We start from the raw sequence: 25,948 nt of genomic DNA on the forward strand, positions 1-25,948 counted from the left end.
ATGTGTAAAATGCAACCAGCTCCTGTGCAGTATACATGAGCATGTAAATATTACTAGAAACGCATGCATAAATGGCTGGATAGCTCCGTTACGTTGTTTGTTCAGGGTGGGTCCGCGATTATCTTTAACGCGATGCGGCTTTTAGATTATATCTCCTTGTGCAGTTGCGCATTGTGCGATTTCTCTCAATGAAATTTTTATCTATCTGTTGCCACTACGTATTAGATGTTACAGTATCTGAAAAAATCAGTCATGCATGGGGCATGTAGTTAAAAACATGGGCTGCTATCCTGAAGTTTGATAGTTCAAGCTCCACTCCACACTACACCTGTAATACCTTTAATCAAGGTATTTACCCGGAATTGATACAGTAGAACACTCGTGTTTATAAATGGGTCTAATATAAAATGCTGGCATAATGATTATCATTATTTGAACAACAGAAAGTGAATGACCTCACACTACAAAGGTGGAATTTCAAGCTGAGTCCGTTCTGAATTCCTCTTGTCGTTGCAGCAGGAGACAAGGTGGTCACTTCGAAGTGCGACACATATAATTGATCCTTAAGTCACAGGCTTATACTAATCACTTATACTGATTTCGATACCGCGACGGGAAATAAATCAGCGAGAGAGTGTCTGCGAAGGCTAATGCTCAGGCCTGTGTCTTTGTCCCTCCCTCTTCCCTTCTGTGCAGAGCGGGAAGCTGGGCAACACAGCGGCAGCCGGGCAGGAGAGCGAGCCGCAGGGACTCCATCACGCCGAGGACGCCGCCGAGCACGAGCACATGACGGCGGTACTGAAAACGGGCCGCGACAGCGAGGCCTCCGCCATGCCCGGGCTGCGTGTGCGCACGCGAGCCAGTCGTGGTGAGGGCGCATTCCCTTTTTCCGGCACACTTTACCACGCCCTGGCATCAGACAGCACTCCACCAAATAGGCAACGCTAGTAGTGCACTGGTACCAAAATACCAGTTCCGCAGCTGAAAACTTTAAAGTATGCACTGAATTTTGGCCTACAGGAGCTCTTGTTCACATGATGTCCTTTGAAGTCCATATTTAGCTGGGAAACATCTGTTGAGCATTACATCAGGTGCCTTCCATTTACCTTCATCTTACAGCTGAACTGCAGGTTAATCGATGCAAAATGGTACCTATCCGTGTCCTGTGCCCTGCACGCTACCCCACCGATTTCATTTATTCCATGTGACGCTAATAAGTGTGTGTTATTTAACACCATCCCTCTCCCCCCGAACACGCTCGTGCTTTCATAGGCCGCTTGAGCGCGTGGGCCAACGCAAACGACGAATCTCCCAACGCCACGGACGATGCCGCTGACGAGATCATGGAGCGCATTGTGAAATCAGCCACGCAAGGGCCGAGCCAGCGCGCGCAACCACGGGAGAGGAAGAGGTCGCGCGCCAACCGAAAATCATGTGAGTGACGCTGTAGCACACATGTAACACAACCTTGCAGGCTTGTCTGAGTCAACGGTGTGCCCAGTGTGTAACATATACCTAGTTCACACTGGTTGCAGTGTGTCACAATCATCTTGGTCAGGCCTAAGACTCTAGTATGTATGTAAAAAAGTATAGCATATACCTGGTGTAGCTCTGCTGGTCCCCACTTAAAGCCCGTATTTGAGAAACAGCACTCCTAAGAGTCACTGGATCCTGCATGCAGACTTTAAGTTGAGTGTGTAATTCCTGAAGGCCAAATGGGTTCTTTCAATGATCTTTCGATGTGTTAAGTGTCCCTGTTGGACTTGTTTTGCCTGGTGACATTTTCAGAAACAAAACAAGTAGGAACGTTAAGTTTGACTACCAGAATAGTGATCAGCTCTGTCTTGACAGGACCACGAAGCACCATGAGCTAAGTGCAAAAACTTCAGCTCATCCATATGTGTCAGTGTCTCTCATTACTCTTTTCAGTCCTCAACTTGCGGCAGTGTGAAACAGCAGTATCTTTGAACCTTCTGCAGAGGCTCTGTCTCACTTTCTGTTGAGTGCAGTAGTTCACTACAGTGGACAGTAGGGGGCAGTGATGCTCTCTGGAAAGAGACTGCACAGTATTACATGGATTGGGGCTCCTCTAAGAGAAAAGTTCTGCCTTTAAAGACTAACAGGTATCTCCACATCATGTGAAACAAACAGGTCTGCATTGTATTCTTTTGTTCTGGGGTAACTATGGTACCAGTAAATCCAGTAAATCGTCTGTGACTTTATCACTACTTGGGGGGGGCGCGGTGGTGCAGCAGGTTTGGCCGGGTCCTGCTCTCTGATGGGTCTGGGGCTCGAGTCCTGCTTGGGGTCCCCCGAAAATTAAGTCAAAAAGTTCTTTGAGATACCCCTGAAGAGGACAGATATTTATATCCAGAGAAGCCCATGTCCACCTTATGGTTAGGGCTCATGAACCAATCAGGTGTAAGACAAAAGAAAAAAAACTTCAATAAATCATGAGAACTAGGAGATACAGTATCAGTCCAAATAAAAATAGATAGAGGAGTGATTTAGGGCTGGCCTTGGAGTTGATCCCAGGTGCGTCTTGGCACCGCTGCCCCCAAAGATAAGCCGGGTGCAAGACCAATTATACAGAACAAGTAAGGCTTCTTCAAAGAAAATGTTTTCCTAAGCTGACAAGGGTTTCACCCAGGATGAACTTTCCAGAGCCTTCCACACATACCCTGTGTTTTTCCTTTGTCCTACTGCTGAAGCTGCCGTAATACGGCTGGCGTGGCCTTCTCTCGACTGCTGAAGCTGTAAGTTCAAACACCAGGCCGTTTCCTCTAAATGTATTCCTGAAGCCGTTACTACGAGGAGTTTGATTCCTTTGTGTCTTCTTCTAAAGTTACAACAGGCCTGACCCTGAGCTCTAATAAAATAGAAGGTATGTTCGTAAGAAAGTACAGAAGCAGGTTATTTCTGCTCTCTCTATTGATATATGGGGATTATTGCTGTAGTAATATGGCTGGCCTGCTTCTCTGCTTCTCTGTTCACAGTGAGAAGGACCCTGAAGAGTGGCCTGACTCCAGAGGAGGCCCATGCCCTGGGACTGGTGGGAGGGCCAGAGATGCAGGTTTGATGAGGTACTGAAGTCGGGGCCCCCAGTGGACAATACTGGCCTGAAGGATCCTTCCCCTTTGCTGCACCCCTCGACCATCCTCAGCACCTCACCTTGCCATCGCCACATCACACCTCTTACTGGTCTCCGTTGCTTCCTCCTCTTTCGATTAATACTGGTGTTATAGTCTTGCTTTTTTTCTGCTGTGTGTCAGTGCATTGCAGCAACTTGGGGTGTTTGTTCAGATAGCGCTCTGTCATGTGAGTAGCGGGACTTGGGGAAAGATAAGGAACTGAGAAAACCCTAATATCTAAAAGGTCAAAAGAGACAGAAATAATAAAACGTGAGTTGTTAGTTCAGAGAAAGAAAAAAGAGAGGTGTTCCAACTGGGACAGAGCAAAAATGTCTTACCACAGGCTCCCCAGTGCCGCATCAGTAAACTGTGATCAGTTGTGATGCCTCCTACACCTTGATCCACATTCAGCTGACTCCCAACCCTGCCACAGTAGATATCTGTGGCATAGCGGCCTGAGTTCCCACCTACGGTGACGTGTTCATGGCGGGGCACATACAGGCCAACAGGTAGAAGACAAGCGAAGAGGGCTTTGCTCTGAGCATGTTGTACGGCCAGATGAAACCTGCAGCTTGTGCAGTGGGCGGCCTCCTCCATGGAGCTTCAGACCCCCGCCTCCAAGTTGGAGTGAGTGTTACATGCTTTCAGGCAGGGAAACAAACATTGTGTAATTGGCTGTGATGAAATTGCTTAAAAGATGGGGTAAAATGCCAAAAAAGCCTTATCGATTTAATGTGTAATTTTGCACCAGCACATAGGGAAAATATTAAATCAATGATTATAACTGTGCATTTATTTAAATTTGTATTTAGTGCTAGTGGCATTTTGTACAGGATGGAAATGTTAAATCTGATCAAGCACAAGTGTTCCGCAGAGTGGGTGAAGGGGTGTCGTATGATTTCGGTACGTCACTTCGTAGGCTGGTGTTGTTCTTACCGAGAACCGAGAGGGTCAGGACCAAACGCACGCAGAGCCATCGTACTAGAGTGAAACTTCACACGGAACAATCACCCCGAGGGCAAAAAACCAACAACAACACTGTGATCTTCAAATTGGATAGGGCAACACTGTGAAATTCAGAGTGAATCACATTTATACTCTGCATGTTGGGCCCCAGCACCATGCTGAACAACAACAGAGGTACAGAGGGTAAGGAAACGTTGTGCATCACACAAATGTTACTGGCGGTTTGTGCTCCTGTGATATCAGCGACCAGCAGCTAGCAGAGCCGTAGCTGCGGGATGCATGAGTCTGCAGGTTTGATTCAATGTCAGAAACAAACCATGTTAGGAAATTCGTAGTTTCGTCATTGAATCATAAAGTGTGTGACTTGAAGCAGGAAAAGAGACGTTAGCGAACAACAGCGAAACGTTGGCATTATTCTCAGAACTGAGAAATTGGGAAATTGTATTTAAATGAGCAGAACTTTTCAGCAGCAGCAGAACTTTCAAAATAATTTTTTCTATGTCTAACTAATGAGCTTCGAAGGGCTTCAGTTGGACATGTGCCTTTCAGACAAGTGACTAAATAAGTGACTATTTATTGTGCAGAGTGTTGAGAGATGTTTGAGTACACGTCATTGCCTCTCTTGTAAAGGCTTTAAGTGGCTGGAGCGCTTCCATTTTCTAAGCTTATACTATAATCATACTGTCTTCCATGAGTGAGACTGAGTGAGAAAATCATCCGTCGGTTTCTTAACTTTTTTTACTGAAGATCTACTCATTTATATTGTCCCTCTGTTACAACAGCTCAGATAAGAGTTTCACTTTATAACATAAATTGTTTTGTTATACTTTATTACATAATTTATTGTAAGAAGTCACTCTTGACTGCACGTGGAATGAATGTGTGAGTCACTCGTGGTTAATTCAGCACACAAAACCTGTTTATTCAGCTTGTTTGTACTTTTCCTAGAGAACACAGTTCACGGAAAATTAGGAAACGATGCTGTAATGTGTACTGTTCCGCACCTTACTCGCGATTTGTAGCATGAGATTTCTACATAAAGTAAAATATTCAGCAGTAATAACACTAAAAATGAAAGGCACTGTCTTCAGATACATTGTTTCAGATGTTATTTTGAGAATTTGTAAAAAGAAAAATGTAAAGGTGTAACTGAAATTAACTGGATGTAAAATGTAAAGATGTACCAGAAATGTTTTGAAGACACAGCAGAAGGACAGATGCTGTAAAATAAGTCATACTCCGTTTAGGGGTCTTTCGATTGTTTTTTTTTTTTTTTTTCTGTATTTGTAATTTGTGTAGAATAGTGTATAATACCTTGAAGTAGCAGTGTTATTCTGTGAACTATAATTTAAAAATAAGCCAAGCATGAACTCTATATAGCCTAATGTGTGTTGCTTATTTCATTGAGAAAATGTTTTGTTTTGGTTACTTTTGTTATGTTCCTTTGTATGGACTTGAAGGCCTCTTTTAGACTGATGTAAATCATCCATACCCACCTTGCAGTCAGGTGACACAGAGGAGGGGATCTTTGGTTCCTTGACAAATTTTTGTGGACGCAGAGAGCTCCTTGGTGAACCATGTCAGGTCCATGCACAAACTTTACATGTGTTCATTTTAGCACGTCGTCACTATTCTTTTTGCTTCGGTTCCTATCACAGACAAACAGTATGTACAAACATCTTGCAATTAAAGTTCTTACATACAATTTTTCCTTGTTTCTCGTTTTTGTACATGCAGCCAGGTGATATGAACTTTCTCCTTTTAGCAATAAGTAAAATAAAGGATAACGGCACACACACAGTCTGAAACCACTTGTCCGAAGCGGGGTCGCGGCGAGCCAGAGCCTAACCTGGCAACATACGGGGTAAGGCTGGAGGGGGAGGGGACACACCCAGGATGGGACGCCAGTCCATCACAAGGCACCCCAAGCAGAACTCGAACCCCAGACCCGCCAGAGAGCAGGACCTGGCCAAACCCGCTGCACCACTATGCCCCCTCAAGAATACCATACTTATTCATTCTGTATTATACAAGTTTATGTATAACTTGAACATGATTTACAACTGTTATGACTGTCACAGTTATGATATCTGGTTATTGTTGCCAAATGTATTATTTTCTTCACCAGGGCTGCCTCACTGTAAAGTGATTATGAGGCTTTCTAGAAACTTCACGTGGTGCTACTTTAATTTCATCATCTCCTGATTATGATCAGTACTTCAGAAAGGAGACACACCAGTGACTTTGAATGTTGATGTAACTGTAGATGATGCCATGTCCCAGTCAGGTCCACCTTCTGTGGTTTTCTGTAACTCAAGGGACAACTCCCTTTGGAGCGCGGTATGGATTTCATAAGTGAATGAGAAAACATAGCGTTCACAGGTCAGCTGCAAGTCAGCTTCTTTAAAGAGAATTTCAGAAGGCTTGGGAGTCTTCACATCGCTCACTCAGATGAAATTAATAGCGTTGTAACATGAGCTCTAACAAATGTGAAGATTGTTGTATTAATGCTCAATGTATGCAAGGGTATGGCTTTTGTTGTTTTTCAAAATTTTACAAATACGTAAGTAGAGTTCCCTTACAGAAATGTAGCACTTGCTTCATTTATAAATAAACTGTGTTTATTTTTTCCACTTCATTTTGCTAGATAGGCAGATCACTATACATGTAGAGGCTGATGAGAAAATTATGAGAAACTCACAGCCAATGGTTAAGCTTAATTGTTAGCAAGTCCTCAAAAGACCAAAGAAAATAGTAAAATGAGTTGCAGCTGGCCATATTTAACTAAAGTGTAAAATTAGGGGAAAATAAGAAAGCAAATCAGCATTTTGTTTAAAAATCAATACGTGTTCTATATTTTTCTGTATATTTTAACTGCTGCATTTCAACTGAGTTACCATTAGATGGTGTTATTCAGCCAGCAGTTTGTAAAATTATAAAAGATTATAAAATATCTCTTACAGAAGATACAGAAGCAATATCTACTTAGCACCCTTAGACAGGCAAGCACTTCATCTGTTCCAAATATTCAGTCCATTTGTTTGAAGACAATGCTGAAGGACACAACTTTGTACTTGTTTTCAGGCTCTCCACCTTGTTGGAATGTCAGGGTGGTGCTGAAGGAGAATAATCTCCAGGTCTACAACAAAAAAATTGCTGTCCTTTAAGAGAAAGGAGCACAGATTGAAAGAAGTGATGGTCATGAACTGAAACGGACAGGTAGACTAGATCTCAGCTTCCTCAACTTCTACAGGGAGCTTAGCAGAACTTCTAGGAGCACCTATGTGGATTTACAACCTTTAACACTGTGTCTCTGTCCGAGAGAATAATGTATGAAGGCTGTTGCATTATTATAAATTATTCTCTCAGATCTGTTTTCTTTTTTAATTTATCCACATTATTATTATTATTATTATTATTATTATTATTATTGTTATTATTATTATTATTGTTGTTGTTGTTGTTGTCATTATTGTCATTGTCATTGTTATTGTTATGGCCCAAATATTATTTGAAGGACAATCTAGTCATATTTCTCAGAGGTATCTCCTCTCTGTAGCTACCAGCTTTCAAACATGGAAACCACATAATAAATGAGTCCTACGGGGTTTGCTTGCACATGGAGATTAATTACCCAACCTTCTTCCAAGCAAATATGTAATACAAAATGGGGCATGTCTGGGTTTTTTAATAAAGCTATGTGCAAAACTATATTTTAGAATAGATAACTTTTATCAGTTTGTTACAGTTACAACCCTCAGGAACTGCACTTCTGGCAGGAGAGCAGCACAACCCCTCATATAGCAAAACCAGCCTTTTGCTTACTGGTTCCACTGGCTTAAGTTTTCATTATATTTTATTAACTTTTTCTTAGTTCTGTAACTTGTGCATTGAATAACAAATTATTAGAAATATAAGGATATTTGTGTCAGTATCTCAATACATGCACTCATGACCACGTGTAGATCTAGTGGCTCTTGTGGGAAAAGGTGCATTTCCATTATTGTAGGCTGGAGTTCTCATTTGTTGCTCAGTCTTACTAAAGATATGTTTGGCAGGTTTTTCAAGAATTTTTTTCACTTATAGGTTTTTCTTGTGTATCATGGTTTCTCTAATGGCTCTGCCTGAATCCCTCAGAATTAGTTCACATTCCAAGGACAGCAGCTGCTGCCTAAAAGTGCAGCAGAACAGACTCTGGTGCTCCTGTGAATGTTTGATGGCCAAACACTGCACCAGAAGTTTTGTGCGCATCTGTGTATTTACCCCACTTTAATTTAGATTCCTTAGTATTACACTGGTAAGAATCCCCCTTCCGAGTGTAGGTCGCTGCTTCTAAAAGAAGAGAGAGTAGTGCCAGTATCAGCAGTGTCCCAGTAAGCCCCAAGCTGTGACATTGTTGAAATGCAAAACCAAACCCTCCAACACTAAGCAACCTTGCACTTAGTCTGGTTGCTAATGAGCAGTGTTTGTCTGAATTATTCTCCTCTCAGTCCCCAGACAGCTCCGGATCACCAACTGACGGGAGTAAAACAATTCAGTGCCTTCCAGATTTCTACTAGAGAACTCACAATCATAGCCTATACAGTACGTATTCTATTCCAATACATAACGGACCAGTTACACTTGTGTTCTGATCTAAAAGTTGCTGCTTCGTGTCTTATTCCTGGAGCAGGGTACTTACTGCTAAATTACTTCAGCAAGGATACCCTGCTGTATAAATGGGTAAGTAATAATAAGGTATTTGTTTTATAAACCTAATATTTTAAGTCACCTTGCACAATGGTGCCAGCTAATTAACAAATAAAAACTATCAGTGCCTCAGTGTTCCTATGTAAATGTCTTTCCATGTGCAGGAAGTACCACAAAAAGTACTCCAAGCTTGGTGAGAACCACAACTTGCTTAAGGGGTTCCATAGTGTCAAGACCTCCTGACCTCCTCACTGGTTGCAGAAGCCCCAGGCCACGTACCTCCTTACAGGTGTCTGAGCCTCAGTGCTACAGGAATGAAAATGGGCATCACCAGCTGCCTATCTATCCTTTTGTCTCTGCCTCTTTCTCATGGCCTCCATGTTTTTTAGGATTTTTTTTGTCTAAGAATTAAAACAAAATGATGTTGGAAATGTATTTTTGTTTAATGATACATAATTAAGGCTTAGGTTAACTAAAATGTCATAGACACTCATTCTGCATAGTTCCTGGTGACATTTATAGGACAAATCCTAACATTTTATTTCAATACACAGATCTGAAGACAGAAGTTGATAAAAGTTTAAGTTTTGTAGGGGAAGTCCTCATTGTATACGTATATATTTGAGATTATGTAAAGGCTACAAGGGCATCAGCGTCTATCTACCTCTATGTTGCTTAAAGAAAGAATTCAGAAACCAGCAATGCTTACATAATGACTGAATCTATAAGAGCTACCATTATTTGGCTGTAAGTATGTAGCTGTTGATTCCTTCATGGGCGACTGATGTGGCCCGTAGCTATAGCAACAAGAGAAGCTTTTGTTGACGTTGCCTCGTTGAACTCCTTCCTTGTCTTGGAGGAACACTGACAGTCAATGTTGTTTAAAACATTAAATTTACATTATTCATTACATTCATCTACCAGCTGATTTTCATCATTCAAGGCGATGGAAAACAGGAGTTTCAAACAGAGAACGACTATCGAAGCGGTTTCACACCGCAATTTTGTGTTAGCGTAGGTGACACAACAAAACATGCCGATGATCATACCAGATGGGGATGGACTGATTTATTATTACTGTATAATACAGTACTCTGTAAATGTAATTCCTCGCCGTGTTTCTCAGCAGGTCAAGCCAAGGTTCATGTATTTACAGCTCGAAAAAGTGGTCATTTACACCTTTTTAAATCATGCAAATGAAAAAAATACTACTACTTTATTTTAAACATGGCTCATTTTAAACACGCACACACTTTCTGAACCGCTTGTCCCATACGGGGTATACCAATCGTTTGGAAATAGTAAGCGAACCCACCACACACACACACACACACACACACACACGACACGTACGCACTTGAACTTGCTGAGAACATGAAAAAATAGTACAAAAAATATGTCTGAATTACGCCCCTGTTTGCGGTAGAAAGTATAATAACAGCCCAATCTTGTCCTTCCCTTTGAGAGATGAGAAACATATACATAAGATAAATTATGAATTTTAAAGAAGTGCTTCAACCACTTTAAGTGCCTCAATTTCGCAGACTTGCGTAACGTCCGACAACTCCGCGGGGGCGGGCCCTGTGAATAGTGAGTGCTGATTGGTTCTTTGAGGACCACCCCCTGCAGTGGGCGTGTCCTCTGTGAGCACAGAGCGAACGCCTGTAATTTAAAAGGCAGCGAGCGACCTGACCGCGAGCGATTAGCACGGCGTTCCGATCTTTGTTTGTTTGCTGTAAACCGCAGTGGTTTTTAAATCAGGACAATGGCGAAGGACATGACTTTGTACTGGGGCTCGGGCTCCCCTCCTTGTTGGAAAGTGATGATCGCGCTGGAGGAGAAAAGCCTCCAGGGCTACAACCAGAAATTGCTCTCCTTCGAGAAAATGGAGCACAAGTCCAAGGAAGTGATGGACATAAACCCCCGCGGACAGGTAGCGCACCCTCGGCTTCTTTTTTTCTGGACAGGCGGGGTTGAGCAGGACGTGCTTTCTCTTCTTTGTTGTGTGCAAATTTGTGTAGCGCAAGTGAAGTGGAAAGCTGCAGCAGCAGCAGCAGGAGGGCTGACATTAGTGTGTGCGTGGCCGCCCAGATCATTATTTCAAGACAGACGCGTGATGTCGTGTGGTTCATATGATCGTTACGCGGATAATTCTCCTCCTCGAGGAATGTCTGCTCTTATGTTCCTCAATCTTGTTTCCATCCATGATTTTTTCAGCTGCCCTCGTTCAAACATGGGAACAAAATCATAAACGAGTCCTACGGAGCCTGTCTCTACTTGGAGGTAAAGTACCCGGCCAAATATCCTTAAATTTCCTGCAGCCGAACGAACGCAGCACGAGAAACAGGTCTCGGACAGTTAAGTGCATTTTAATTAATGTAGCTGACTCGCCACCCAAAACTAAGCGACTTACAATGAATGTAACAGGTCTTAAGTCTTAAATTTACAGCCATGCTTAACGACCGTCGGGGATTCGTTCTGAAATGTGCCGTTACGGCATCACTCCGGCTCCCGCCTGTGAATTTGGTGGTTTTACATCTTGTTACTCAGTCCTGCAGCTAAATATTTTCAGAATTTTAAAGAGGATACATTAATGACTGCGTCATGGCTGCATGTAAGTTCAGTGACAGTTATTTAACATGCCATGGGTTTCCATCGTCCTCGGTTCCCATTTGCTGCGCGCACACTGACTCAGTAAGGATGTGCACTTTTCATATAGGTATCTTTCATTTTTTTCTTTACTTTTTTTTTACTTAGTAGATGCTTTTCTCCAAAGTGACTTCTAATGAACTCTAGGTAGTCACCAGTCCACACCTTATTCACCGTGGTGACTTGCACTGCTAGATACACTACTTACACTGATATATGGATGAGTGACCCAGTGTAACACACTCACTCTCACACACTCATCTTATTGTAGATGTTATGCACCCCCACCCTCTGTTCTGCAGAACCAGTTCAAATCCCAAGGACAGCAGCTGCTTCCTGACTGTGCTGAAGAACAGGCTCTAGTGCTCCAGCGAATGTTTGAAGGCCAGACCCTGCAGCAGAAGCTGGGTATGGCTCACTTTTCTTCACCCACTGTCAGTTAGTTTGTATTTGCCCTGTTTTTATTTAAAAAAAAAAAAAAAAATCCTTGTCATGCTGACAGCTGTGTTAAGGTTGGGCCTTTAAGTACCTCCCAGAATGCAGATTGCATATCAACCTTTACCCTGCAAAACCCAGCGGACTTGCCTTTGTGCTAATAAGCAGTGTTTTGCTGAGTCATTCTCCTCTGTCCCCAGACAGCATACACTCCCTCTAAATAAAGGGAACACAGTAACTTGGCAGTTCATTTTTCTTTCCTCAGGGCCCCCTAGTCATTATATGTATTTGATTCTATTCCACTAACAAAATGTCACATTAATTGGCAAATATATGGAATGATGATTTTTCAGAGCCACTGTTGTAACTTCTACAACTTTACATTCCTGATGGCTTGTATCAAATATTCAGCTTCTCAAGGTGAAATGGATATGAGGAATACTTAAGTCCCTTAAATAAGACTGATCTGAGAATGAGGTGTTGCTTCTTGCCTTCAATGAGCGTAGGCCTTTTTTACACTTTGAACCCTGTGTCACATGTTGAGTTATCTTCGTTTCAAGTTTATTGTCGTAGATACAAGTACCATGTACATGTATCATAAATCTTCCTGAATGCTTCTCCACAGACTATAGGCAAGGACAATAAGAATACTGCACAAACAAAACGGTGTCAATGACAATGTCTTTGTTACTATGGCAGCGAGACTAAAGTGGATTCTGAGAACTGCAGTAATAGAGTGAAAAATTACATGGGGAGGTGTGTCATCCATATGCTGGCACACAGGTGATGTCATCTACTACTCCTGGCGTGTTCCTGAGGAGGAAAGGCATGACTCGGCCATAAAGAGGAACAAAGAGGCCCTGGCCACTGAGCTGAAGCTGTGGGAGGGGTACCTGAGCAAGGTGAGCACTCTGGCTGACAGACCGCAGCTGTCATATTAACACAAATGTAGATACTGGTGGCTGTATTGTAAGCCTTTTTTTTTTTTTTTTTTGCCTCTTTGCAGCCAGAGGTGGGCCCATACATTGCAGGAAAAAATTTCACCTTAGCTGACGTTATCTGCTTCCCATCCGTTGCTTATGGTTTCCGTTTTGGGTGAGTACTACCACTGGTAATGAGGCCAGCACTCCAAAGTGAAAAGGGTGCCTATCAAAAGAGTAAACTGGGGGGGAAAAAAAAAACATACCATATTTTGACTAAGTGAAATGTAATCCTTTCATTAATAATGATTTGATGGCGCTATACTAATATACTTCTGTATATAGGCTGTCCCAGGAAAAGTATCCCAAGCTTGCAGGGTACTATAACCAGCTGAAGGACCGTCCTAGTATCAAGGCCACCTGGCCACCTCACTGGTTGGAGAACCCCCAGGGCATGGATGTCCTTAAAGATGTCTGAGCTTCACTGCTGCAAGCATAAATATTAATATCACCAGCTGCCTTTCTCTCCTTTTTGTCTTCGTATCTTTCTGTTGGCCTGTTTTAGGATATAATTTCTAAAAGTAAGGCCAAGCTGATGTTTAAAGTTAGATTCATGATGACTGAAATTAAATTCCATTCACTGTACTAGTGCCCTACTACAAATATGATAAAATATTGCTGTTTGCACTAAATGTCAACTTTTTGCTTCATTGGAAAATGCAGGAAAGTGTAAAATTCAGCTAGTTTTTCAGTAGAAACTAGTAACTAAACTAGTACTTTGGCTACATTATATTTGTTTTGCTACTTTACAATAAATACCTAAAGAATGAATTCCTACAGTCCTGGCTTGATTTATTGAAATATTATAGAATAAATACCTACTTAATTGTCCAGTTTACCTTCTTTCATTGCACAATTTTTGCTGTACAGCTCACATTATTTGTTTTGATCAGAATTTCTGATGTTGGTACATATGATCCCCCAACCCTTATACTTATCTTATGTTTAGATGCATCCTTCTCTAAAAGATGCAGTGTTTGATATTTTCCTGCATGTGACTAATTGTAAATTTTGGCTTGCCTTTTATGGCAAATATATGTAGCATCATTCAAACCTTTACAAAAAATTCAGTAAAACTAATAAATTAAGGCAACCATTAATGCTCCTCTAGTCAAAATTTGGCTGATTTGTTTGTTCAGTTTACAAATGGCTATTAAAAATAAAGCTTTTGTATGCTTCAGCATGTTTCACTGTTGCAACATTGTGCTGAAGTAAGCAAAAGTCCTTTAAAATACCCGATTTTTTTTTTTTTTTTTTTTTTTTTTTTTTTTTTTTTTTTAGCTTTCCAAAAATGATCATTTAACATAAAATTGTAACTTTTTCCCCTTTTAAGCATAATTCTACACATATGGTAATTTGTAAAAATGAGAAATTCACAAGGGTGGCACAGTTTTGAGGCAGATGGTAGCAGTGCCTCACAGCTCCTGGGCTTTGGTTTTAGGTTTCCTTCCAAAAGGTATGTTTCAGGTGACCTGGTCATTCTAAATTGTCCATAGTGGGTGAAATATGTGCGAGTGTGACAGACTAGAGTCCTGCCTACTGCTTCATGTCCTGTGCTTCCAGAATAGAACCCAGGCCACCGTGGACCTGCTTTGATTTTTTTTTTTTTTTTTTTTTGGGGGGGGCTGGGAATGACATTTACTATGGATAAAAAGATATTTTAGCTCTTAAGGGTAAAATTGCCATTTGTGCACTTCTGAATACTGGAATTGAATGAAAGATTGTAATTTTGAGGGAAAACGGCTAACAGCATTCCAGATTCTGCAGGACATATTATTGTCACCATTTGATTCAAGGACATCTCCACATGATCTGCAATATTTGCCAAATCTTTAGATTAAATGGAATTATTTCTGCTTCAGGACCTACAGGTTGAGAAAAATATGGAGGTATGTTTGTTTTATTTTTAGTGCATCACAGGAAAATATTCCTTAATTAATCTGGGTCAGTCCAGTAAGACGAAAAGTTGTTCATTCCTGATTTAGACTGATCTCTAAAGCAGAATTATATAACGGTATATTAAGAATTATAGAAACATTTATCTGAGGATGCAGCAAACTATTCCGTTAATCTGAAAACAGTTGAGATTTAATTGACAACGGAAACATTTTACAGTACTGTACGAATAAAGAACTGCTGTTCATAGGTTTGTATACGACTACGAGTAACTAAGTTCCGCCTTCTCTGTTTCCGAACCAATGAGCTTGACAGGGCTATGCATTTGTTCGACCGTAAGTAACTGTAACTCCCGCCTTCTCAAATTCCAAACCAATGAAAGCGCAAAGGTGCCTGTGAAGTATCCAATTAAGATGCGAGTTCTAGTTCGTCACGCGCGACAAGGAGATGGTCTGCTCCGTTGCGGTGTTTTCGAGGACCGGGAGCTCGGAAGTGGAAAAGAGAGAAGGAAGGAAGGAAAGAAAGAAAGAAAGAAACAAAGATAGAAGGAAAGAAACAACGACTGGAGTTATCATTTTTGTTGCCCCCAGGGTGCTGGCTTTTTATTTATTTTTTTATTTTTTAAAAAAAATAAAAGCACTGTGAAAAGAAAACTACAAGAATAATGTCTGCCTTTTCAGAGGCAGCTCTGGAAAAGAAGCTGTCGGAGCTGAGCAATTCGCAGCAGAGCGTGCAGACGCTCTCGCTATGGCTGATCCACCACAGAAAGCACTCGAAAACCATCGTGAGTGTGTGGTACAGAGAGCTCCTGAAAGGTACTATGACACGCATATGCTCACCGTACGGGTTTGTGTGTAGTAGGTCACCAAGTAAGGCGGGCTTTCTGTTTTTCTTTTTTTTTTTTTTTTTTTTTTCCTGTAACGAACGGGTATTGGGTATTAGCTGTTAGCTGCTAGCAGGTAACCCGGTTGGTTGTTGTGCTTCCGTATCCGTTGCAAGACACAAGTAAACGCAATAAGCCTTAATCACTAAATTATAATATATATAACTAGTACGTGTCTTAAACCGCGATTGGACATGATGTAAAATGATGTACAACAATTTGTTCTGTGGCGTTATGCTGGTTGCTGTACCATTCTGTTCCCAAACAAATACGAACATGATCACATAAAAATTTTCTGATTAAAAAAAACCAACTCAATAAGTCTTGATGTTCATGCATTCAGCCATGAATATTAACATAATATATAAATAATAAGAAGAAAAGGTAAAAGAGTATTAACTCTTTGCTTTTCTCTTGTTCTTGTGAGTGCAGAGGTTTAAAAACAGCACTGAAGTGGCTGGGTATCTTACACAAATAGTTTGTAATGGATTTACCTGAACAATCATTGTTCTCCCTCCTGTCAGCCAAACCTCACAGATTTGAAACGTACGGTATTTCATTCATGTGACACTTGGATGAGGCCCTGTGTACAAAACACAATTTCATCCAAGTCTTGGTGTGTTTGCAAGTGTGCCTTTGATTTAGGATGAATTATTTTTATATTATTGTATTTCAAAGATAGGCTCAGTAGAGGCTGTAGGGCAGCAGGTTGAATAGTTATTACTGTTTACATGGTGTACAAACCCAGCACTGGAAGTTGCTTTGGAGAATATGAATAAATAAATGCAATCTCATGACTTGTATACAATCAATGCCATGATTTGTGGACCATGTTTTAGCTTTATTACAGAAGTTATGCATACCTACAGCGTTGACTAGATTGATGGAAGGAACAGGATTTGCCGTGTCTATACAAACTCAGATAGTTAAAACTGTGGACAAAAGTTAGTGAATCAGTGAAAACCTATAGTCTCTTATTCCCTCGTGACTTCTGCAGATCAGCAACCAGCTTTGGGATTTGTGAGCCACCGGACGTGTCGGGCAGGTGTGGATATGCTGTGGTCTGCTACAGAACCGTGACCAAGGCCTGTCTTTGAACAGAGATGCAAAATTCTAACTGTTGCACAAGTTAGAGGGATTACAGATGTTAGAAAATGTTTCAGTTAGAGCTACACTGATATTTCATGTGAGATGACATGCTGTCGTCTGTTTAAATAAATCAAAATAGCATTTAAAATATTACACCTGTATCAGTTTGTTTAGCTGATGCTTTTCTCCAAAGCACCTTAGAATGTTAAGGTACCTACAATTATTTACCCATTCATACAGCAGGGTAATTTTACTGGAGCAATTCTGGGTAAATTCCTTGCTCAAGGGTACTGCAGCTGGGATTTGAACCTGCAGCCTTTTAGTCCAAAGGCAGCAGTTCAAACCACTACAGTACCAGCTGTCCCTCTCACTACCAGACCTAGCCAAAATGTACACACTCGCATAACTGCTGGACTGCAGCAGTGCACCCTGTCTTCAGAGTAGTACTTTAGCTAAGGTGTAGTAGAGTAGAACATTGCAATCGAGAAGTAAGAAGGTCCTGAAAAATCTCACTTTCATTGTCTTCACTGTGCTAATTCATAAAAGCTGAAAGCAGTTGCCTGCAGCTCTATACTGATAGTGGTGAACCAACAGCAAAGGCACACCTGTTGAACTCGTTTTTTTGTCTTGAGTCTATATTAAGCCCTAGGCATCTGGATGGAAATGTGCATTCATGGACCTATTGGTCTAGATAATTATTTAATTTTAGAACAGTGCATGTCAGCATGTGTGCTTGTTAGATTGCAAAAGAGTATGTTTTTAAACCAATCAGTATGTTTTTTAAACCAATAATAAATTGTAAATATAGACTCCATCTGTCATAAAACATCAATAACTGCTTTTTCAGTCATTTGTTGTGATCTTGACATTTGAAATGTATTATCGGTAGAAAATGTGGAAAGAAATGTAATTTTTTTTGGTTTGGGTTCAGTTTGTAATTTTTTTTTTTTTTTTGAAGGTGCCAAATGTTGACTGTACCAGTCTTGCTTATCCTGTCCATATAAATTTTAAATAAATTTTTGCAAGTTTTCCATTCCTGTTTTATTGATAAGTAGTGTGCTGGTTTCATCTTGAACAGAATTTTTAGCAACATGTATGATAATTTACAAGCTTCTTAGAGACTGAATCTAGTTTAGAATGACTTGCAATTAAATGGTGGTTTAAACAATTTGTAATTTAGGAAATTCCAACTGGTAGATTGAGCTGAAGTGTTCGGACAGTTAATATATTTTGTAGGTACTATGTATAATGTTTGTTTATACTGTACATAGCGTATCCCATATTATCAATCATGGGACATTGTTAGTCTGTGTTTGCTTTCTCGTAATTGGTTTCTAACTAATCATAGTGGCTGGTAACCCTTTAACTCTGCCTGTTGCAGCTGCACTGCTGTCGCTCTTACGGTGGTATCCCCCACATCTCTATGCCTTCATTGTCATGTGTCATTCACAGTCTCTTAACCTTTGACAGTTGTGCTCCTCCATAAGTTACGTCTTGCCGTCTCTTTACTTGTTAGTCCGTGGTGAATTTAGAGCTCAATTTACTGTGTAGAATTTAACTTGCACTACAGTTTACTTCAGTGACAGCTGTGGGATTTTAAAAGTTCAGTTGTGCAATTACCATGTGACTGCACGATAAGTTATTGGAGTAAAATTTAAATCTGGACTGTTGTTTCCCTCATATTACTCTAACGTCATCAGAACAAAGACAATTTCTTTGTGTTCTTCAAGTCCTGTTAAAGTTTACAGCGGACTTCCGTGGTTTGGTGCTTTATTTGGGTTTTTAACTGAATCAGAAGGCTGATGACATTGTTTCCCTCACTTGAAGCCTTTAGGCTTTGGACCAGTGATCATTCTGCTTAAGGTTTAGTCCTAGCCACTTGTTTCCTTGTGTCTCACCAGTAATTTTTTTTTAAATATGTTGTGTATCCTTTCTACTTCACACTGTGTACAGCTAGATAAACCAAAATGTCTTTTTTTTTTTTTTTTTTTTTTTTTCTCTCCCCCCACATGTTATGGACATCTCAAGATAGTCAGATTGGATATTTGGTTTAACAGGGAAAACTTTGTGCAGAGTATTAAATTAGCAGTCAGTGTGGTAGGGACCTGGCACCATGCCTTTTACCATTAGAGAGGTTTTCGATTCTTACACATATTACTCTACATTTCGCCTTTCTGATGATAAGCATTTGTATTCACTTTGGATCAGATGATTTTTCTGTCATAGCGTATGAGTTAATTCCTTCATTTTGTTTGTGTATGTAGTTTATGCATATGTTGTGAGAGTATATTTTTTCTCTTGTACACTGAGCATTTGGGTTTAGTAGAAACTGTAGTATAACTGTCCTGTGGACTTAATTGTAGAACTTGGTAGAGTTATTTCTCCTGCTGTTGTGGAGTGATTTTTTTATTTCCACCTTCAAGAAACATGGTGGGCTTTACAACCTTATAAATACAGTTAATGATAAAATTATACCAGTCCTGCTTCAATGTCTTTCACTTTTGTGACTCAGGTGATAGATTAAAATCTGATATCTAGGCAAAGAGAATTTCCAGTGTTTGGCACTGGGTGGCTCACTTTGATGTCTTTCATTAAGATGCTGAATTGTGTGTAATTTTATGATAGCCCTTTCTTTTTTGAATTATCTCAAATTATTCTGGATTGGTATGGAGCATCTAGGTTGATCCCAAAGGATGTTTAGGGTATTCTGAGTGGCTCTTATGGGAATATGAGACATGAAAATGCACTGTATTCCACCAGGGCTTCTTGGTTACCTGGGCAGTTTTTGTCTCCCTGGCAAACCTTAGTTTGGGCAATTTGTGCTTTATTCGCATACAATTAACACAGTATCTAGGTGGACTGTGTCTGCACGTGTGTAAGTTTCTAACCAAGAAAATCAGAGATTATGGAAAGTTACATTTATTCATTTTGCTGATGCTTTTCTCTAAAGTGACTTACAATTATTTACCCATTTATATAGCTGGGTAATTTTACTTGAGAAATTTAGGGTAAATATCTTGCTCAAGGTTACTACAGCCAGAGGGGGGGATCAAACCTGTGACCTTTGGGTCCAAAGTCAACAGCTCTAACCACTACACTACCAGCTGTCTCAGCTAAGTTGTATACAGTATACTGCATATGTTCTTCTGTGGCTTACTGAATGAATCAAAAAGTTTTGCCAGAAAAGCACTTACTGTTATGTACATGATAACTGGCCAGTAGATTAGATTAAATGGGTCTGGGTTGGTCTACTTTCCTCCTGTGTTTACATGGACAGTGTTTGATCAGTGGCCTGTGATAGGTTACCATGGTCTCTTTATCCTCTCTATGCAGCCAAAATGTCACGCAAACTGACTTTCCTGTACCTGGCCAACGATGTCATCCAGAACAGCAAACGGAAGGGCCCGGAATTCACACAAGACTTTGCCCCAGTCATCGTTGATGCATTCAGGCATGTTTCCAGGTGGGTCACTTATAATAACTGGCCTGAGTTTGCTGTGTCAGCTTAAATATTGCAAGCAAACTTATTACACCTGCCAAATCAGTTTACTTTGTACATATGAAGGGTTACAAACAAGTGTTTTTTGCTTATTTGTAGTTATTTTGTCTGAACTTAATAAAGGCTGTCCAACAAATGTTTAATATGACTTCCTGTCCTGTCTTTCTAGCGAGGGTGAGGAGGGGTGTAAGAAGCATTTGGACCGTGTGCTGGAAATCTGGCAAGAGAGGGCGGTGTATGAAAACGATGTGCTTGAGCAGCTCAGCCAGGTTCTCCGTAAGTATACACTCCTCCAGGTAAACCTCAGAGTAAAGAAATTAACAGATATGATGTGGGAATCTGTACTTCAGACATACCTGTATCTCCTGCAATAAGTAAATAGTCTAGGTGGCAAAGTTGCATTGGTAAAATTTCACCAACCCCAGAAACTTCATATTCTTGCAGACGGTGATAAGAAGTCAAGGAAGCGACCCTACGAAGAAATCAAACTTTCAGACGATGACTACCCCTGCCAGAGTTCTCCTGGAGAGCCTCCACAGGTATTGCTCAGGTTCACTGTGTATAAAGAAGCACATTTTGTGTAGTCCTTATATATATATATATATATATATATACACACACACACACATACATACATACACACACAGTGTTTTGCTGTTGTAATTAATTGTGATATCACCAGATTCATGTGCTCTTATCACATATGAGAACTTCAGATAATGCTTCACCAAAATAGAATTTTTTTCCACATGCATAGTGATTTAAAAATGGTCTTTTTCAAACATTCTGGAATTTTACCATAACAGATATTAGAACTGAGGAAATGGTCCATTTGAAATCTTGTTTGCTGTTTCTACTGCTAGACTGCAGAGCTTATTCGGGCCCTCCAGGAGCTGGAGAACGCAGCCTCTGGAGACTCAGTGCTGCGCCAGCGCATCTCCTCCCTACCTCCAGAAGTCCAAGACACATCGCTGCTCCACAGGATCACAGGTATGGATGGTTCACCTTGAGGAGCTCATGTGTCCACTCAGATGGGTTAGTGCTGTGCCTTTAATCACTAGGCACACATTTTCCCAGCTAATTAGTCTTGTCCCCCCCCCCCTTCTTTATGGCTCAGACAAGGAGTCAGGGGAACGCCTGTCCAGGCTAGTAGAAGAGGCGTGTCTGCTTCTGGCTGACTACAGTGGACGCCTAGCTGCGGAAATTGATGACCGAAGACAGCTCACACGCACACTTGCCCTCTTCCTACAGAGTCAGCGTAATGGCCTGGCCCAGAATGAACAGAAGTTGGAAGTGCGTATACCCATTACCCTTTTTTGTTCTTTCACGTATTCTGAATCTCGTGTTTTGTATGGCTGCCGAGTTATATCCCATGCAAAGAGCTACGTATGTACTGAGTGAGTGGAGAACCTTTTTTATATAGCAACTCTTGAAAATTTGGGTGTTTGAGCAGTAGAGGTATAGGGTTTTTGAGCTACTGTACCATGTTTGTATAAGCAGTCCTGTTGTATTGCATGTCATTTAATGTTGGCATGCTGGCTTCTTGGGTTTGTATGCTTTAGTCACAAGGTCATAAAGGGCTTGTGAAGGTAACTCCACAAGCCTCATTACCCTGAAGGAGTCAGCCTGCTATTAGACTTAAATAGAAAATGCCCAGTGTCAAGGTTTTTTCAAGTTATTTGTGCAGACTTTTCAGAAGAATTTATGGTAAGTAAATCTGCAAATGTTATTTAATATTCACCCTTTTGACAGTATTGGTTTTTTCATTTTTTTTTTTTAAATATGGCCCCCTGACATGGTGACACCAGTAATTCCAGAGATTGATCATATTTGACATACAGAGGTGTCAGTTTTTTTTTTTTTTTTTTTGTAAAGTTCCAGCCACCATTTTTGGCATGAATCATTAACTCTGCGCTGTTCAGCTTTTGTCTACAGGTACTGAGCAAGAACACGTCTGCTGGTGTCTCCATTACTGATTCCTCCTGTAATAAAGAAGGAGAAAAATAAAAGCAAAAAAAATATCTGGTGGTGTGGTATTATTTGAACCATTTTTGCATGTTCCTCTTTAAATGATATTGCAAAGTAAAACTAAAGTGAGCTGGAATCAGATGGATCCAATATGTAAGGCAGTTGCGAAAAACAGTGCTTACACATTGATAATTGAGTTGTGGCATTTATACAGTTTTATTATGTTTTAAGAAAACATAGATGGGGAAACTTTCCAGTATCAGGCTTTAAAATTAAGGTTATATACACAGCTGACATTTAATTTTTACAGTAAGGATTGATTAAAATTTTAGATTCTCAACCATTTAATCAAGACCTTTAGTGTAAAAAATAGTCCTTGAGAGCATATACAAGGAGCATAGTGTGAAATTTTAGTAAGTGAAATAAGTAGTACTAGCTATAGTAACTTTTTAAATTTTAAATCATCCTATAGGGCTATTTATTTCTGGGCTATTGAAACTTAGTTTTGCTGGAATAAGAATGTTTGCCTTTCTTGTACAATTAATTACTAATGAAGGGCCAGCAATTACCTATTGTAGTGAGCATGGAGACATGTTTCAGAAAGTAAGTTATGGGGTAACTGGGGATAATCCCAATTAATAACTGTCTTAGTTTGTTTCAAATGAGATTTAAAGCAAAATTCATCTATTCTTCCATGTTTTAAAAAGGAAAAGCTCCATTCTTTGAGTGAAAAAAAGCAATAATGCATTCCCTAACCATCCTGCAAAAGCTGACAATAACAGCCTCACCTTATAAACTGATATTTGATATATTGGGAGTGTCTAGACTGCACTGTCCAAAACTCCTGATCATTTCTGATACTAATGTTCAAGTTTTATATAATGGGAATGGAATTTCAGTTTACATGTTGGACTACTTTTCCTCTCTATAGTGGGTTACAACTTTTGAGTTGTTTAGTTGACAAATGACAGCAGTGACTAAAATCATATGGTACAGTAGTCTTGTGTTTAAAATGGAAATATTTATTGAAAATCGTACCAAGAAACAAAAGGTACATCATCTCAGAAAGCTGAACTCAAAAAATTTTTCTTCAGGTCCTAGATCAAGTACTAAGGTGAACTAACGCTGATATTTAATTCAGATGTGTGATTTTTTTCAGAATTTCTAAACAACTCTACTGAGTCAAATATAAATCACTAGTAACTACTTAACTAAAATGAAGTATTCTTCACCAAGACCTTGGATACTTTCCATTAGTATGTTAAAGCTCTTGGAGTCCTGTATTTCTAACCATAATCAATTGCATTTACTTTGAGTTTCACTCTGCAATCCCTAGTTTACCTTATCTTGAATATTTTGCACCTTTTAACTTAGTTCTCATGAAATGAATATTAGGGACAGTGAACGTAACCAAAGAAGCTAGGCTGGTGAAATAATCAGCAAGTGTTTGGGCAGCAAACAAGTTGAAGGTTAACCTTTTCCATGTTAATCCTTAATAGTCACTGATTATGCAGTGTTCTTACTCTTTGAAAAGTAGTTCAATATTTCATACAAATGTTCTATCACAGTATAACATCACCACCCAAGGGACTTGATTTGCTGCATTGACAAGAACGAGAAATCTTGATTGATTCACTATTATTAATATTTCAAGTAATCAATTTTTATAAACATTTCTTTTAAATGGAAAGGGTGCTCTCTCTGTGTTCTGTAATATAAAGAAACTAAACATAATGGAAAGACGTTCAGTGTTTACTGTTTCTTATGAGCTAGTTATTGAGTATATTGGAAAGAGGGAAAAAATGTGAAATTACCCACAACCACCACTAAAGTTTAAATAATTATAAATTTCTGGTAATCAAAATTTAATAATGCCACGTTATGCAAATTCTGTGATATCAAGTATCCAGTATTTTGCAAGAAAAGGTTATTGCTACAAATTTTGCAATAATATAATTTAGAAATTGTATTTTAAATAAATGCATTTATTTAACTTGTGCTTAGATTTAACTGTGCTTGTGGGGCCTCCTCGAGAGTTGTGCTTTCCGTTGTTGTTTGTACACAGAATGGGTCACTCAATCATTTCACGTAGATAAATGGAAATATTTACACTATGTTTAGTCGTTCAATGATCGGCTCAGTTTATTTTTAAATGTACATACATCACACACAACCTACACAGTGACTTCTGAGTTTAATTTTTCATGGTTTTTACATCCTGCTGTGCCATCCTTTATTATTTTCAAACTGAAATTACTAAAGCCTTTTCTCGGCATCTTTATATTTTTCTTTGGCGCATGAACAGAATATTTTAAAATAAAACAGTCAGGTATAATACTCAGTACTGAGGGTTTTGTCCTTAGCAAATTCATACTAATCTGTGTGTTATGAGAGCATAATGAGTGTTCCAGAATGTGATATTTTGCTGTCTGAAATGCAGTGACCTGGTCTTAACTATTGTGCTCCTTCTGTTGCCTGTGTTTCAGGAGTATAAACACAAGCTGGCACGGGTGTCCCAGGTTCGGAAGGAGTTGCGCTCTCGACTAAGCAGCCTGCCGGACCTCTCTCTGCTCCCGAACGTGACAGGCGGGCACATGCACCTGCCTTCATCTGGAGACCTCTACAGTCCTTCTGACTGACACACCTCCTTCTCTTTGCCCTTTTGACACAATCTGCTTCTCAACCCATATGCTTCTGATTGTATGGGTGTCACCCCGTTTGTCATCTTCCTGCCTTATAAATGGAAAAACAGATCTCTCTTTGCTGAAACTGATCACATACTTTTCCCACATTTAGATCTCTGAGCTTCATCATACCTGCATTCTTAGCATGTTGTCTTGTTTACAAGCTCTTCTTCCTCATGTCCGTAATGATCCATCACAGTATCCCATTCTGATCAACACTGGTCAAAATATTGTTGTGACGTTATTTTTTATCTATAGTGACTTTAGATTACAGCACAGAAATATAAATTGTATATTAAGTGGTTCTAATTAAATTGTGCAGTACAGTATATCATATATTCAGCTACAGTATTTTATTACGGTTGTCCTCATATGTTGGTTTGAAATTTTTGGAATTCATTACTAACTGCACAATTTCAGGTTTCTGGCAATTCCTGTGTGCTTTCTTGAGTAAGGATGTTTGATATTTAAAGATGTTATAAAACACTTAAAACATTAACAAAGAGGTACAGTAGATATCAAATTCTTGTCAGGGTAGAACCAGGGAAAATATGTCATGTAATTCTGGTGGCAAAAGAATTAAACATTTATTTTATGTGGGCTTTTTTTTTTTTTTTCTGAGAAGATCATTGCATACATACTTATGCTGTCATTAATAAATGCACCTAGAATGCTTGCAGGATAAGTGTACCAATTCAGTCACTCTTACCAGTTTTGAGTTATACACTACCCTGATACCCTGATCATTTAAGCCTTCCCCTTGGGTATAATTTTCATGTACATGTTTTTTTACTATCTTAAACCAGTACTACAGAATGGAAGGAGCTATCTGTTTTTTTTTTTTTTTTTTTTTGAAACCATACCTTCTAATTTATTTCATTAATATGCTAGTACCAATTTCAAATGTGACGTTGTACAATGTTCTGTTCTCAGAACAAAATAAACAAATGTTACAGCAATTTTATAAAGGCTTTGGTTGTTAAATTATTCATGTTTGGCTGTTGGTATGATTTCTGAAAAAAAATTCATATGTATTTCACAACAAAAATATCTCAGTTATACTGTCAGGTTAATAAAGA

General features: G+C 39.7%; 3 protein-coding genes and 1 long non-coding RNA gene across 8 annotated transcripts in view; all 4 read left to right on the plus strand.

Moving 5' to 3' along the window:
* The window catches only part of fhod3a (formin homology 2 domain containing 3a), a 98,606-nt gene extending 92,855 nt beyond the window's left edge, over positions 1-5,751 (plus strand). For all 4 annotated transcript variants that reach the window (XM_029248231.1, XM_029248232.1, XM_018750449.2 and 1 more), the window contains 3 exons: positions 697-868; positions 1,273-1,434; positions 2,997-5,751. In XM_029248231.1, coding sequence (XP_029104064.1) covers positions 697-868; positions 1,273-1,434; positions 2,997-3,079 — 417 coding nt within the window. In that variant the 3' untranslated portion in view covers positions 3,080-5,751. The remainder of the gene's footprint in view (positions 1-696; positions 869-1,272; positions 1,435-2,996) is intronic.
* A 2,855-nt stretch (positions 5,752-8,606) lies between these two features.
* On the plus strand, positions 8,607-9,069 carry LOC108933376 (uncharacterized). Its single transcript, XR_001966059.2, has 3 exons — positions 8,607-8,681; positions 8,770-8,819; positions 8,951-9,069. It is a non-coding gene; the product is annotated as an uncharacterized LOC108933376 (long non-coding RNA).
* Positions 9,070-10,444: 1,375 nt separating this feature from the next.
* Positions 10,445-13,618, plus strand: gstr (glutathione S-transferase rho). The gene is made up of 6 exons (XM_018750319.2): positions 10,445-10,719; positions 11,004-11,069; positions 11,738-11,843; positions 12,654-12,772; positions 12,877-12,965; positions 13,136-13,618. The coding sequence occupies exons 1-6, from the start codon at positions 10,552-10,554 to the stop codon at positions 13,266-13,268; spliced, it is 681 nt and encodes a 226-aa protein (XP_018605835.1). The 5' UTR covers positions 10,445-10,551; the 3' UTR covers positions 13,269-13,618.
* A 1,596-nt stretch (positions 13,619-15,214) lies between these two features.
* LOC108933348 (regulation of nuclear pre-mRNA domain-containing protein 1A-like) lies at positions 15,215-25,695 on the plus strand. Of its 2 annotated transcripts, XM_018750322.2 has the most exons (8): positions 15,215-15,337; positions 15,427-15,561; positions 20,052-20,181; positions 20,387-20,493; positions 20,662-20,756; positions 21,081-21,207; positions 21,335-21,510; positions 24,672-25,695. In XM_018750322.2, exons 3-8 carry the CDS (start codon positions 20,057-20,059, stop codon positions 24,822-24,824), a joined length of 783 nt encoding a protein of 260 aa, XP_018605838.1. In that variant the 5' UTR covers positions 15,215-15,337; positions 15,427-15,561; positions 20,052-20,056; the 3' UTR covers positions 24,825-25,695. The 2 variants fall into 2 exon arrangements, with proteins under 2 accessions (XP_018605838.1, XP_018605837.1); XM_018750321.1 differs by lacking the exon at positions 15,215-15,337 and having other exon boundaries at positions 15,354-15,561.
* Positions 25,696-25,948: the final 253 nt, after the last annotated feature.

This window comes from Scleropages formosus, chromosome 23, assembly GCF_900964775.1.
Source record: "Scleropages formosus chromosome 23, fSclFor1.1, whole genome shotgun sequence".
Classification (NCBI taxonomy): domain Eukaryota; kingdom Metazoa; phylum Chordata; class Actinopteri; order Osteoglossiformes; family Osteoglossidae; genus Scleropages; species Scleropages formosus.